General features: G+C 45.4%; 1 protein-coding gene across 2 annotated transcripts in view; it reads left to right on the forward strand.

Moving 5' to 3' along the window:
- Positions 1-16,336, forward strand: part of Nipsnap2 (nipsnap homolog 2) — a 33,692-nt gene that overhangs the window by 10,655 nt on the left and 6,701 nt on the right. For both annotated transcript variants that reach the window (XM_031338082.1, XM_031338080.1), the window contains exons 2-7: positions 3,327-3,466; positions 3,585-3,630; positions 8,349-8,443; positions 8,818-8,888; positions 9,819-9,959; positions 11,444-11,475. In XM_031338082.1, coding sequence (XP_031193942.1) covers positions 3,327-3,466; positions 3,585-3,630; positions 8,349-8,443; positions 8,818-8,888; positions 9,819-9,959; positions 11,444-11,475 — 525 coding nt within the window. The remainder of the gene's footprint in view (positions 1-3,326; positions 3,467-3,584; positions 3,631-8,348; positions 8,444-8,817; positions 8,889-9,818; positions 9,960-11,443; positions 11,476-16,336) is intronic.

Raw genomic sequence — 16,336 nt, forward strand, 5'->3', positions numbered from 1 at the left:
AAAAAAAAAAAAAAATCTGTGTCTAAAACACTTAAAGCCAGACAGCCAGACATGATGGTGCACACCTTAATCCTAGCATTCAAGAGACAAAGGCTGGTGGATCTCTGAGCTCTTGAGTTGAGTTCAAAGGCAGCCTGGTCTACACAGCAAGTTCCAGACCACACCCAGAACAACATAGAACATAGTGAGATCATGTCTCATATAACAACAAAACCATGTTGGGCATAGTGAATACACACCTGTACTGGAGAGCACACATCTGTTGTGGATTGCCACAAATTTGAACCCAGCCTGTTCTATATAAGGAAGCCCAGGCTATTCAAAGATGTATAAGAAGACTACCATTAAAAAAAGAAAAAAGTTATAGAAATTAAAGTTTTAGGTTTATTTATTTATTTATTTATTTATTTATTTTTTTTGGTTTTTCGAGACAGGGTTTCTCTGTGTAGCCCTGGCTGTCCTGGAACTCACTCTGTAGACCAGACTGGCCTTGAACTCAGAACTCAGAAATCCGCCTGCCTCTGCCTCCCAAGTGCTAGGATTAAAGGCGTGTGCCACCACCACCCGGCTTTAATTTATATTAGTATACACCAGAAGAGGGCATCAGATCCCATTACAGGTGGTTGTGTAGCCCAGGTTGGCCTCAAGCTTTCCATTTCGCAGCCTTAGCCTCTGGAAAGTTGAGATAATTAAGATTTGATGTTTACCATCTTTATTGATGTTGCTGTATGTAGGTATGTACATGCAAGCACAGAGGCCAGAGCTGGTGGAACTGCTTCGTGTGGATGCTGGGAGTTGAACTCTGGACCTCTTAGAGAGAGTACAGACTCAGGCTGGAGAGATGGCTCAGCGGTTAAGAGCACTGACTGCTCTTCTGAAGGTCCTGAGTTCAAATCCCAGCAACCACATAGTGGCTCACAACCACCCATAATGAAATCTGATTCATTAATTTCAGATTAATGAAATCTGATGCCCTCTTCTGGGGTGTCTGAAGACAGCTACAGGGTCTAAGATATAATAGATAATAAAATAAATCTTAAAAAAAAATGAAAGAGTACAGACTCTTAACCATGGAGTTGTATCTGCAGACCTCAGAAACAACTCTGTAGGCCTTTTCCAAATCTCAGATGTTATCTGTTCTCGGGTATTTAGGTGTGTTATCTGGAACCATTGGAATGTTTGCACTCAAACCTGTTCAAGAATGGGTCCAGCGAAATGGCGTAATGGGTAAAAGCACTTGCTACACAATTCTGATGACCTGAGTTCAATCCTAAAAACTCACCTAAAAAGACCAGGCAGTGGCGAGACACATCTTTGATCCCAGCACTTGGGAGGCAGAGGCAGTCGGATCTCTGTGAGTTTGAGGCCAGCCTGTACACATCAAAGGCAGCCTGGTCTACACAGCAAGATTCAGGCCACACCCAGAACAACATAGCGAGACCTATGTTGTTGACATCTGTACACATCTGTAATCCCAGTGCAACTATATTGAGACAGGAGATGAAGACAGCAGAATTGCCCAGAAACTTGAGGGCCAGTTAGCCTGGAGTATGATGCAGCATATCAGAAATGAGCGATCCTTGTCATCAAGATGGAAAGAAAGGACTCCTAACAGCTGTTCTGACCTCCACAGTGTCCTGTGGCACTCGCACACATGCACACATGCCTACACTCACAGGCACCAACACAGAATAATAAATAACAAATGTTGAAGTACAAAGCAGGCTGACAAGACAGCCCAGAGGGTAAAGTACCCCATCACCATGCCTGACAACCTGAGTTTGACCCTCAGGACATCCACAGTGGAAGGAGAGAACTGACCTCCTCTTACATGCATCCACATAAACAAATAAACATGATAATAAAAGAGACAAAGCACAAAAGTGAGGACGAGTCAGTGCAGAATTAATTATGTGGGACAGACTCCTGTCCTTGTGAAAGTGACATTAACCCATAACAAAGGAGCTTTGACATGTGATAAAGCAGAATGGAAGAGTAGCCCTTTCTTCTTCTTTTGGTTTTCAGGACAGAGTTTGTCCTGAATAGCTGTGGCTGTCCTAGTACTCACTCTGTAGACCAGGCTGGCCTCGAACTCAGATCTGCCTGCCTCTGCCTCCTGAGTGCTGGCATTAAAGGCCTGGGACATCACACCTAGCATCCCCCACATTCTCTTTTTAAAAAGAGTCAGGTGTGGCATGTGCTTCTAATCCAGCACTAGGGAAGCAGAGACAAGCCATTCCAGAGTCTTGTTGGTCAGTCCCACTGGCCTATTTGATGCATTCCAAGACAACAAGAGACCCTGTCTCAAACACACAAACAAACCGGACTGGGCCAGATGATGCATGCCTTTAATCCCAGCACTTGGGAAGCAGAGGGAGGAGGACCTCTGTGAGTTCAAGGCCAGTCTGGTTTATATGGAGTTCCAGGCCAGCCAGGGCTACACAATGAGACCCTGACTCAAAAAAAAAATTTTTTTAAAGTAGGCTGGGGCTATTGGTGAGACCACCTGCCTAATATTTGTGAGGCCCTAAATTCAGTCTCCAGTACTGAAAAAGCGGAGGTGGGTTAGAACCTGAGGAATGACACCCAAGGTTGTCTTCTGACATGTTGTGAATGTGGACACATAAAGATACAAACACATATACATACACATAAAACATATATTCACACATTTATCACAAAGTCTAGATAAGATGAAATGGGAAACATATTGTTATTTCCCACCCAGCTCCAGTCCCATTCCCAGATTTTGTGTATATAGGACCATATTGAATCTGCATTTCCCGTTGAATTTATGTCAGAGATTGTCTCTTTTTAAAATTATGTTTTAAATTTCTTTTTGGGTTTTTGATATATGTCCTTGAATTTAATAGACACCAGGGCTACCTTACACTCCTGATGTCCCTGCCTCTCCCTCCCACGTGCTGTAATTACAGCTGTGCTAACACTATTCCCAGCTTCAGAACTACCTTATTTCTTTTGTATATATGAGTGGAGATCGGGGGCAAAGCTTGGGAGTCCGTTCTCTGCTGCCACATAGTAGGACCTGTGAATTGACCTCAGGTCCCCAGGCCTGTGACTGGCACCTCTGCCTGCTGAGCCAAAGGCCCTAGAACCATTTCTAATCAGTTTTTTTTTTTTTTAGTTGTGTACAAAGTGAGTTTCATTTTTCATTTATTTTGTTCTAATGATGGGTTTCTTGCATTGATCCTTGTGTCGTGTATGTATCTTGCTCATCTTGCCTCCCCCACCGGACCCCAGCGGTAGGGATTCGTGCTTCTGGGGGGCTGTGACAGTACAGGAGCCCTGATTTTACTCTTCCCTAGGAGAGTGACGTCCTCAAGTCGCCGAGCTCGGGAAGACAGCTGGCTAAAGTCCTTGTTTGTCAGAAAGGTCGATCCAAGAAAAGATGCCCACTCTAACCTCCTGGCCAAAAAGGAGACGAGCAGTCTGTACAAGTTACAGTGTGAGTAGAGGCCCCGCTGGCCTGAGGGTTGGGTCTGTCTGTCTATCTGTCCGTCCGTCTGTCTGTCTGTCCATCCGTCTAACCACTAAGTTCATCATTGCATTTTCTTTCCTTTCAGTTCACAACGTTAAGCCGGAATGCCTAGACGCATACAACAAGATTTGGTGTGTATCTCAAATTATTTCCTGGGAGGAAGGGAGGCATGTTCATACGTGTAGGCTTCACTGACACTCAATAGCACAGGAGAGATCTTTGATCCCCCTAAAGCTGAGTATTCAAACGTTAGCCTGAGGACAGCCAGTAGCACTTGGGAGTGATGGGGGGGGGGGGCACTGCTGTTGGCACCTTTAAGCACTCACAGCTTGCTCATCAGAACCCTGGAAAACTGTCTGTGACTTGAATCTGTTCAGATCTTCCTGGCTGCCTGGGCATAAATAACTTCCTTCCCTGGCCAGCTTGGAGTGTTAGCAGTTACAAGTATTAGAAGTAGGACTCCGGGCTGGTGAGATGGCTCAGTGGGTAAGAGCACTGACTGCTCTCCCAAAGGTCCTGAGTTCAAATCCCAGCATCCACATGGTGGCTCACAACCATCTGTGATGGGATCCGATGCCCTCTTCTGGTGTGTCTGAAGAGAGTGACAGTTTATGAAATAAAAATATGGCCAGAGCAGGGCCAGGTGGGGATTGGGGGGAGAAGAAGTAGGACCTCCATTGTTTTTCCCTAAGTAAACCTGCCACCCAGAAGGCCCGTGTGAGGACCTGGGGTGGGCTCAGTAACAAGGCCTGTAATGCCAGCTCATAAAGATAAAAACAGAAAGGACAGAAGTTCAGAGTCACTCTTGACTTCACGGTGAGTTTCTAGCTGGAGGGCAGCTTGCTCTGTACTGTGAAAGTCTTTCTAAAACTTAAAACAATTAGCCAGATGTGATGATGCGTGCTTTTAATGCCAGCACGTGGGAGGCAGAGGTAGGCAGAGCTCTGCAAATTCCAAACCAGTGTGGTCTACACATCAAGTTCCAGGCCAGCCAAGGCTACATAGTGACACCCTGGCTGGCCAGATTTTTTCCCAATAAATTAAAGATAAAGAAGCTGGAGGGATTGCCCAGTGGTTAGCAGTGCTTGCTGCTCTTGTAGAGGACCTGGGTTCGGTTTGCAGTACGCACACGATGGACAATAATTGTCTTTAGTTATGTTTCTATTGCTGTGCTGTGCTATCACAAACATGGTAGCTTACACAAGAAGCATCTTATTGGGGCTCACTGTTTCAGGGAATGGGTCTGTGGTCACCATGGTTGGGAGCGTGGCAAGCAGACAGGCAGGTAGGTAGCTGGTAGAGCAGTATCCAGTAGCTCACATCCTGACTCAAGAGCATGAGAGCTAACTGGGAATGGTGTGGGCTTTTGAAGCCTCAAAGTCCAACACCCCCCACCCCACCCCACCCCTGACACACCTCCTCCAACAAAGCTACACCTTCTAATCTTTCCCTTTTATCAACTGGGGATCCAGCATTCAAATATATGATGAGCCGAGGTGGGGGTGGGGGTGCATTCTCATTTAAATTTCAAGGGATCTAGCGCCCTCTTCTGACTTCTATGGGCACTGCATGTGTGTGGTACACAGACATACATGAAGGCAAAACTGCCCATACAGGTAAAGTAAAAATAAATCTTGGCTATATGTGGTGGCACGTGGCTTTCATTCCAGCACTTGGGAGAGGCATGCAGATCTCTTAAGTTCAAGGCCAGCCTGATCTACAGAGAAAGTCCTGAGATAGCAAGGGATATATAGAGAAATCACATTTCAAAACAAGAACAATAATAGTGTACTTTTAAAGTAAATAAATATGACCAAAACCAAAGATGTTTATCTCTTAGTTTTTCCCTCACAAAATGACATATTCCCTGTGTTCTGCCTCCCTGGGTCATCTTTCTTGTCCTGTTTATGTCCTATCGTAGATTCCTGGCTGGTTGTCTTCCATGTCTTTAATGGGTTTACTCTTACTTCAGACTCTACACCCCAAATTACCAGCTCTCCTCCTGTCCCTGCCCTGTTATATTTAACCCTTTCCTGGGTTCTTGGAGATGAGTCACTGAGGTCTGGCATTCTTCATGTGCCTTATATCAGGGTATCCTCAAGTCTCCTTCTTCAACTAGCTCTCAGCCTAACCAAGTCCTGTCCCCAAGTTAACCTCATCTGTGCCTGCCCTCCGGGCCTGGAACAACATGTCCCTTATTGCCCTAGTGACCCGTCACCCGGAAGTCATCGGGCGACCTGTCGTCAGACTATCTGTCGTCAGATGGTCTGTCGTCAGACTTTTGGACTTTGTAGGTTCTTCTTTCTTCCACCTTTCTCCACTTTTTCCATGTTTCAAGCCCAACACCAGATAAGAAAGAAGAAAGGACAGAGGGGACAGGGGGTGATGTTATCATTAGGCTACTTCCTGCTGGTTAGGGACATCAAGTTCTTTGGGGCAAGTTTGATCTTTGCCGTCAGAAAATCTAATTTTCTCTTCTTCTCATTTCTCCTTTGAGCACAATTGCTTGACAAACAGGAATCAGCAGCAACAGCAAACAACCTCTTAGCATTTATACACCCTCTGAAAAGTCCCCAGAATTTTGTCTCACACAGTTGCAGAAACTATCTGCCACTGGCAGACTCACACCCCTGCTAGAGCATGGGTCATGTCCTAGCCAGCTGGGTGCACAGTGCAAAGCAGCCATATCTCCTACCTGGGATTGAAAGGAAAACATCCCATAATATTTCTGTGATTTTCAAAGAAACCAAAGTTCTCACTACCTCGATCTGCTTGAGTTCTGTTTTCTTCCCACACTGTGGCTTATTTTTAATTTATTTGTTTGTTTTCCTTTTCTGTATAAAACTTCGAGCAGCGCCTGCTCCCATAATGTAACTGCCACTTTAGAGGCCCCTGTTAGGAGACTCTGCCCACCCATCCAGTCGGTTCTCAGTACAAGTACTGCCTGCCTCACAACCTCTACCTAGATAAGGCCGGGGCTTGTCAGAACAAGTGTGGGGCCCTGCACAAAGAACCGACTGATCCGTCTGTGAGTCTGTGTGGCTGAGAAGCCTAGGGCCCACTGCCAGCCCCACCCTCACCCCCGCCCCTGGACCTCTCTGGTCCCCGCCCCTGGACCTCTCCGGGCCCCGCCCCTGGACCTCTCCGGGCCCCGCCCCTGGACCTCTCCGGGCCCCACCTTGATTGTGCATGCTAATGGCTCTCCTCCCCAGTAGCTCCACTGCACAGTTGTTTACTCCCTGCTCGCGTCAGGATGTGTGAGAGTGGTAGCACGTGACTGTAAACCAAACACTGGCACAAAGGTGGGTCCGGGCAGAGGCAGGAGGATCATTGCAAGTTAGAAGCCTATGTGGTTGACGTAGCAAGTTCTAAGCTGGCCAGGGCTACACAGCAAAAGCCTGTGTTTGAAAACAAAAAAACAAAACAAAACAAACCCACTAAACAACAGTGTGTAGCACTTGTCACCAGCCTCCTGTGACCACAGTGTGTCGTCAGCAGATACACTGATCAAGCAGCATTTCTTTTTTTTTTTTCTTAAAAGATTTATTTTTTTTTTTATGAGTACATGGCTTTCTTCAGATACACCAAAAGAGGGCATCAGATCCTATTACAAATAGTTTGAGCCACCATGTGGTTGCTGAGAATTGAACTCAGGACCTTTGGAAGAGCAGTCAGAGCCCCTAACCCCTGAGCCATCTCTCCAGCCCCAGCATTTCTTTTTTCTTTCATTTTTTTTTTTAAAGACAGAATCTAATGTTAATGTTCTATATAGCCAGGCATAGAGGCATATACCAGTACCTAGGGAGAATCAGTCCCCAGTTTAAGGTCATTATCAGCTACACAAGACCATGTCTGCACCAAAGGAAGGTTTTTGTGGAGTTAGGCTCAGATATGATGCCTGCTAAGAGTCACTCGTGGCCATGAGTTGTCCAGGATGAGGCACCTGTCCCGTTCCTGGTGGTCCCGAATTGGTTGGTGTGCTCATTGTGAGACCTCTGAGATACCCAAGCTGGCTGAGTTATTGTTTCACATGTATGTTTCATTTTGAATCACCCACTGTTAGATCACAGTGGGGACCGTGGGGACTACAATGACCAGCTGGCTCCACACCAGTGTCTAGAGGTTTCCCCCCAAGGCCTGCTCCCAATGCCTTGCTCTGCCAAGCTGCCTGTTGCTCCCCTCTGTCTTGAATGCTTCTCCCTATGCTCTGATCTCTTCCATGGCCTTGTGTGTAATTCCTGACTTTTATTCTTTATGGGAAACAGCAGAACTTAACTTTTGCAAACATCCCATTCCTAAATAGCTTTTTTTTTTCTTTCTCCTAAAATAGCAAACAGTGGCGCCGTAGCTCCTGGACCCTGGGACCTTTGGTCCTTTGTAAACACCTCTATCAGTGTGCAGGAGTTGCTTGTAACTCTTGCAGATAACCTGGAGTTAAAACCTAAGCTGCTGATAAGTTGGGGGCTAATACACAGCAAAATGTAGCTGGCACTTCAGTTCCGTACGTCATCTTACAAATCTGCTGTGGAGGACTGGAGAGATAGCTCAGTGGCTTCCAGTACTCGTTGCTCTTCCAGAAGACCCAGAGCCCATGTGATGGTTTACAACCATTCGTAACTCTAGTTCCATGAGATCTGATGCTCTCTTCTGACCTCTGTGGGTACCAGGCATACTCGTGGTGGTACACAGATATACATGCAGATGAAACACTCCAATCGAAAACACGTATGCTGTTTAGGCAGTTGGCAGAACACACAGTCAGTGGTGTGCATTCCAGATGATGCTCCTGTGCTGTCCTCAAGGGAAATCTCTCCCGTCTAATCAGTGCTGCTGTCTCTTCTCTTTTAAGTCAAGAAGTGTTACCAAAGATCCATGAAGACAAGCAGTACCCTTGTACCTTGGTGGGCACGTGGAACACGTGGTATGGCGAGCAGGATCAAGCAGGTAGGAAGCAGAAGTCTTTGGAGTAGATACCTCTTCCTCATGCAGCTTTGCAGTCATTTTACACTGGTCATTGGATGCTTGTTTTTGCAATCCTTCTCAAGTCTCATTCTGCTTTCATGGATCAAATGACTGGTTTCTTCAGTCACTAACTATAAAATGACTTTTTTTAAAAATTGCCTAAATCTATTATAGAAATGTAATATAACTCAAGGGCAGATACAAGACACACTATAATGTTTTACCATGTATAATGTTTTACAGTGGATACAAGACTCAGTACAGTGTTGTGCTATGTTCACATAGCATGCACCTGTATTGTCAAGGTAAGAGTTTCTTGACACTAAATGTCTACTGTCTTTTAAAATCCATTTCAGTCCACCTCTGGAGGTATGAAGGAGGCTATCCAGCCCTCACGGAGGTCATGAATAAACTCAGAGAAAATCAGGTAACAACTTTGAAAAAATGCATGTGTGTGTGCATGTGTGTGCTTGTGCAGTCTAATGTGTATTCACACAGAACTTCATGACAACATACATCAGCTTTTGTTATTAAACCATTCAGCCTTCAAAGTAGAAATTTCATTGTATGAACTCTTAAAGTTGTATATAAGCATGAAATTGCCAGTTTTAATACCATCAAAATCACAGTTCCCCCATGATACCACAGTGTATCATGGGGAAAGCCCCATGGTAGACACAGCCCTGGATAACAACAGCAACTCAGCCACCTTTTTTGTTTGTTTGTTTGTTTGAGAGAGTCTCATATAGCTCAGGCTAGCCTCAGATTCCTTATGTACCCAGGGATGGCCTTGAGCTCGTGATTCTCCCGCCTCCCAAATTCGGGGACCGTAAGTGTGCACCTCCACACCTGGCTTATGTGATACTGGGAATTAGACCCTGGCTAGTGGTTTAAAGAACATGTTGTTCTTGTTGAGGAGCAAGGTTTGATTCCCACACTAACATATCAGCTCACAATCATGGTAACTCCAGTGCCAGGGGATCTTATGCCCTCTTCTGACCTTCACGGGTGCCAGGCATATGCATGGTGCATGTACACGCAGGCAGGCAGAACATTCATACACAGGAAGTAAAAGAAGTCTTTGAAAACAAGCAAAAAACCTGGTATACGTTAGGAAGTTAATTCATTAGTTAGGTATTCATTATTTCAGTGCAATAGATTAAAAACTAAGGTGGAAGCTGGGCATGGTGGACACACACCTTGGAGGCCAGCCTGGTCTACAGAGAGTTCCAGGACAGCCAGGGCTACCCAGAGAAACCCTGTCTATAATTATATCCTGTGGAATGTGAATGTTATTAAAGTATATCTTTATGTAAGTATCTGAAGATTTCATGAGCCTATTTTTTTTCACCCAAAGGAATTTATAAATTTCCGTAAGGCCAGAAGCGACATGCTCCTCTCTAGGAAGAATCAGCTGCTGTTGGAGTTCAGTTTCTGGAATGAGCCGGTGCCGAGATCAGGCCCCAATATATACGAACTCAGGTCCTACCAGCTCCGAGTAAGTAGCAGACGCACGTGGGCTGTCCCTTACCTGCTTCCTGATGCAGACAGGAAGATGGAAGTGAGCGTTTGGTGTGTGTGTAGAGTCTTACATTTATTTTTGAGGGGCAGTGGCGATGATTGGAAACAGGGTCTCCAGTAGCCCAGGCTGTCCTTGAACTTGAGCTCCTTCCTTCCTGCTGAGTGCTGGGGTTGCAAGCATCCACCACATCCACCATATATTTTCATTTGATTTGTTCCCGGCTTCCAACACCCCCACACACCCATACCCACACCCCACACCACATCAAGTCTTTTTTGATTTACTTTTCTTCCTCTTTCCCATCCCTTCTCTTAAGTTCTTTTGTATTTAAGTCATTATGAATAATGTTTACTTGATGTTTTTCCAAATAACTTTTTTTTGAGGCAGGCCTTAAACTCTTATGTAGCCAGGGATAGCCCTAGATTCTTTTTTTTTTTCCCCAAGACAGGTTTTTCTTCCGAGACAGGGTTTCTCTGTGTGTAGCCCTGGCTGTCCTGGAACTCACTCTGTAGACCAGGCTGGCCTCGAACTCAGAAATCCACCTGCCTCTGCCTCCCAAGTGCTGGGATTAAAGGCGTGTGCCACCACTGCTTGGCTCAGGTTTTGTTTTTCAAGAAGACATCAAGTGCAGAGCCAGGCACAGTAGATAGCAACTGCCCTAGAATGCCGATAAACACTGAGTGTTGGCACAGTTGGCACAACTCTGTCTGAGTGAGAAAGGAAGTGAGCCAGACACAGTGGCACATACCTTTAATTCCAGTGAGTGAGACAAAAAAGCAGGAGAATCTCTCTGAGTTCAAAGCCACCGTGGTCTATATAGCAAGTTCCAGGCCAGCCACGGCTAAACAGAGAAATCCTGTCTCGAAACAACAACAAAAAAGAACTAAATAAAAACTTAAAACTGAGTGACCTAGATACACCCTCACCTTTACTGTAGCCTCCAATTGTCCTTACAATAGAAGCCGTGGTTAATTGTATCTATTGACCACCTTCTCCCTGTGCACACCGTTCATCCTTCCCAGCCTCCAGTGGCAGCAGCGTGGCCTAATAATGATCTTTGTACTGGGGAAGATGGAGAGAGGTCCCTCAGAGATTAGAGATGGACTAACAGGTTTAATCACCAATGAGGATGGACTAACGGGTTCAATCACCAATGAGGATGGACTAACGGGTTCAATCACCAATGAGGATGGACTAATGGGTTCAATCACCAATGAGGATGGACTAATGGGTTCAGTCACCAATAAGGATGGACTAACAGGTTCAATCACCAATGAGGATGGACTAATGGGTTCAATCACCAATGAGGATGGCCTACCCTTACACTAGACGTAGGTTGCCTTTTCATATGACACCATAAAATATTAAGCCACAGCACAGGGACACAACACATAATCATGGTTTTGTTCCTGTTCTATGATTTGTTGATACAACTAACCAAAATCTAAATTCCCTTTCAGCCAGGAACAATGATCGAATGGGGCAATTACTGGTAAGTATGTTACAGTGTTGAGTCTGCTGGTCTCTTTAATAGATTATTTCAAGCTATATCATGAATTCTTTTTGTTTGTGTTGCTTTTTTGAGACAACCTTATATCCCAAACTCATTATATGACCAAGACAGGCCTTAACCTCCTGACCCATGTGCCTCTACCTCCCAGGTTCCTGATTTACAGGTGTGTGTGCCACAATACCTGCTTCATGCAGTAAATCTTTAAATTAAAAAAAAATAAACAAAAAAAAAGTAGTGCCTTGTCTTGATGCTGAACTTTTTCATAACTTATTTGTCTTTATGTTATGCACATTGGTGTTTTTCCTACATGTATCCCTGTGTGAGGGTGTCAGATCTTGCAGTTACAGACAGTTGTGAGCTCCTGTGTGGTTGCTGGGAATCGAACCTCAGTCCTCTGGAAGAGCAGTCAGTGTTCTTCACTGTCAAGCCATCTTTCCAGCCTCTAGCTGATTTGTTTTCTTTACTTTTCTTTTTACTACATTTTTGCTTGTTTCTTGATAAGGCATATGGTGGATGTAGAGGTCAGGACAACTTCCAGGACCTGCCATCTGGATCCCAAGGATGAGACTCGGGGCATCCATCAAGTTTGGCAGCAAGTACCTTAAATCCTGAGTTGTCTTGCTGGCCCTAGTTTAGGGGTACAAAACTAGAGAAAACAATATAATGGATCCCCATTCTATTCTTATGCCTAAGCTTCCATAATTACTAACACAAGCCACACACCACACATAATCCCACCATTTAGGAGACAATCACAAGCCATAGCAGGACGACGCTGCCTGTCTCAAGAAAAGCAACAACCACATACTGACACATGGGCAGTGCTGCTTAGCTCTGACTCCTCCAGTCCAGACTCTCTTGCTCTTCAGTCCAAACCACTTCAGCATCTAGCTCTTCAACAGCAGGGCTTGCAAACAAGGCCCCAGTACTCTGTGAACTATCCTATACCTTCTTGGGGAGCTGTCTCCCCACGAATCTGGATTTTATACTAACAGGGCAGTTGGCGTTGATGAACAGTTGGTTTTTTGTTTGGTTGGTTTTTGTTTGTTTTTCTTTTGTCATTTGAGTATCAAAGTACCAGAGCAAGCGTAGATGGACAAAGCAGAAAGACTGACCATTCTTCCTGAAAGCTGGTATCAATAAGCCCTCTGCTGTGCCTTCTGCCTGTGACGCTAGCACTCCAGCGGCTGAAGCAGGAAGGTTTCTACAGCTTAGATGCCAGCCTGGGATACAGTGGAAGACATTGCCCTACAAGAAAAAAAAAAGCATAGTCTTTGCACACCGACAAGCATATAGATCAGTGGTACAGAACTGAAGAACTAGACATTAACGCTTGATTCATTTGTGGGCAAGCATGCCAATGTAAATCTTCCTTCAGTGAGGGAAGAGAATTATTTCATCAAAAGATGCTGGGGAACTTGATATATGAAAAAAAAAAAAAGATGAGTTTATACCCCTGCCTCACATGAAAAAAAAAAACAAAGGAGCTCAAGAGGCTGGAGAGATGGCTCAGAGGAGAAGAGTAGTTGCTGCTCTTGCAGAGAACCCAGGTTGGGCTGTTAGCACCCAGGACAGCTTACAGCCATCTGTAGCTCCCGTGCCAGGGTTTCTGATGCCCTCTCCTTGCCTCTGAGGGCACTGCGCACACACAGTGCACGTCTGTCCATGTGTGTAAACACTCATCCATGTAAAATAAACACAACTGCTTTAAATGTAAGGACTGAAGCATGACGCCGTTAGATAAAAGCTTGGAAAGTCTGTACGCATCTGAGCTAGGCACCAGTTCTTAAGCTCTGTGTGAAAGCTTGATCAAGCTAGGTCAAGCTAGGTGTGGTAGCACACACTGTGCTCTCAGTATTCGGGAGGTAGAGGCAGGAGGGTCAGGAGATCAAGGCTACCCTTAGCTACATAGCAAGTTTGAGTCTAGCCCAAGCTACTGAGACCCTGCCTCAAACAAGCAAAAAAAGGAGTACGTATTTGGTTATATACCCTGATAGGCACCATTTTATCCAGGGAGGTTGGTTCGTGCTTTTGAGCTGTTCGTCTTATGCCAGTGCCTCTCAGCCTTCCTAATGCTGTGACCCTTTAATGTGTTCCTCATGTTGTGGTGACCCCCAGCCGTGACATTATTTTCACTTCTACTTCATAACTAATTTTGCTACTGCTATGTAAATATTCGTGTTTTCTGATGCTCTAAGGTGACCCCTATGAATGGGTCATTTGACCCACCAGCACCACCAAAGGGGCTGCTACCTGCAGGTTGAGGACCACTGATTCAGCTGTAGATGGTCATAGAACTGGGATGATACTAATTAACTGTTTTTCACAGGAAATCTACAGGATATATTAAGGCTCCTTGGTTATTTTAAACTTTCTGTATAGCAAGTTCAGCATTTGATTTATATTTTGCGTGTAGGGTAACTATTAAGATGGTGGTCTCCTCTGCAGCACACGTTTGTCATTATTACCAGGCTACGGCAAGTATATTTTCTTTGCCTTCCGTAACCAAATTGGAAAACTTCAGAATGAAATGAATCATCCAGAATATCTTATCACAATCAATGAAAAACTCTTTTCTGCCTCCTGAGCAGTTACAGTGCACAGTTTAACTGATTTCCTTAATTTGAGGTAATTGATCATACTTGTAATTTTTGTGATGATATCTGTATAATTTACGGATAATCCATGGGTCGTTCCCATCAGAAGAAACTGGAAGCTTTGGTGGGGTCTGTGGGCCTGGGTACCAGAGGCCTTCCACAGAGATCTCTGGCCCTGCCTGGTGCGTGGAGAGTTCCAGCAAAAGGAAGCAAGCACAGGCAGCGAGTGCCTTCCAGGTTACTTGATTACTCCAAGCCGCCCTGCACTGAGTCTGTCTGGCTGGGCCAACGAGAGGCCAAATAGCCAGTGAGGAGTGCGGTGCAGCTTCAGGCGGTTAGGGAGAGCAGACCTCTTCCCAAGTGTCACAGCTCTTAGAACAAAAGACTCGGACGACGGAGTAGATCTCGAATACCTGTAATTCCCTGGATACGATTTATATAGTTTTGGGGTTGATTCAGGATTCAACAGCAGGTACTTCTCATTGGCTTGGACTGAGAGCTTGGGGAAACCTTATTTGCATGACTGATGGCCACACACCTCTCTGGGGGGGGACATGGAGGAGGGACACCGGGTGTGCGTGTGCGTGTGCGTGTGTGTGTGTGTGTGTGTGTGTGTGTTGTGGACAGCTGTAGCTGAGACAGAAACCAAGGGCCCGGAAGTCGTGATCAAACACCTTCTGTCCCATGCAGGTAGAAATTACCACCCACCGGGTCTCCAGGTTTCCAGACCTTTGCTTGACCTGGACCAGGTTGTCTGCACAGCCCACTGCCCTACAAATCCCCCTTTTTCTTTTATAAGGGAGAGGTATCATCAGAATAACTGTCTTCTATGTCAGGAGCAGTTTGATACTGAACCAAGACCTGATTGGTAATGATTTTTACAATGCTACTCATCTGCTGCTTTAGAAACTGAATGCGACAGGGTGTTAAGAGAAGCCAGACTCCAATGGCTAGTATGGGTGCTTTTTTCAGCGTGTTCAATTTTTGAGGTGTTAAATCTTGAAAAGGAAGAGGATTAGTTAGTTGGTTGGTTTCATGGGGCTTTTTTTTGTAAGGATTTATTTTTTATCAGTTTTAAATGTGTAGTCTATGCATGCACATGCATGCATCTGTGGGGGCCAACAGGGGGCATCAGACTCTTTGAAGCTAAGGGTACAGGTGGTCATGAGCCCTGAGACAGAGGTACAGAGACTTGAACTTCAGGTCCTCTAGAAGAGCAGCCTGACCACCTCTGCAGACCCCAGATGCCCATTTTAAGCCATTTCAATCTCAGCTCTATGCTCTGTGCATCAGTAGCCCATATGTATGCACTCCTGTGTATTATGAGAACCATAGTATATGGTTCTCTCTGAAAAAATAAAGAGCTGCAGGCAGCTTCATTTGTATTAGTGAGAGGCCCGACTACAGTACAGAGCATGCTGCCAAGAAGGGGCTACCTTACAGGACCCCATATGCTATCCAGAGGCCTCAGAGTCACTCACTGCCATGAAAGAGTATCCTTTACGCCTGTTTCAATACACAGGAATGGGGTCCCCCATAAATATGCTGCCCTTTGGCATCTTGAGTGTTATAAATTGAAGGTTCCTCCCTTTCTTCTAATGAGGCATCTCTGTCTCTGTCTGTCTCTCTCTCTGTCTTTCTCTCCCTCCATCTGTCTCTTTCTATCTGCCTCTTTCTCTCTCTTTTTCTTTCTCTCTTTCTCTCTCTCTCTCTCTCTCTCTCTCTCTCTCTCTCTCTCTCTCTCTCTCTCTCTCTCTCTCTCCCTCTTTCTCTCTCTCTTTCTCTCTCTTTCTTTTATTTGTTATTGTTCTGAGGCATGATCCAGAGTTTTTCATTGTGTAGCCCTGGCTATCCTGGAACTCACTCTGTAGACCAGGCTGGCCTTTATAAGAGCGGGTGTCACACATTTTAAAAAAAATGACTCCTTCTCTCAGCAACCATCAGTACCAGTCACTGCTCAGCTTGGAGTTGGACTTGCATACCTCCCCTCCACTGTGCTGGGGTTTGGTCTGCCCTGAGCTTTTACAGGTCTTGTGCTGTCACTGCTGTCACACTGTCTGTGAGTTCGTAAAGGCATTTCTACTTTATGTCTAGGAGACAGTTTCCCTGAAGTCATCCACCATGACCTCTGGCTCTCACTATCTTTCTGCCCCCTCTCTCCCCGCCCCACCCCCACCCCCACATAGATCCTTGAGTTTTTTGATGTTTATAGAGACTCCATAGGACTGGACGCTCTAAGCACC

This window comes from Mastomys coucha, unplaced genomic scaffold (assembly GCF_008632895.1).
Source record: "Mastomys coucha isolate ucsf_1 unplaced genomic scaffold, UCSF_Mcou_1 pScaffold22, whole genome shotgun sequence".
In the NCBI taxonomy this organism is placed as follows: domain Eukaryota; kingdom Metazoa; phylum Chordata; class Mammalia; order Rodentia; family Muridae; genus Mastomys; species Mastomys coucha.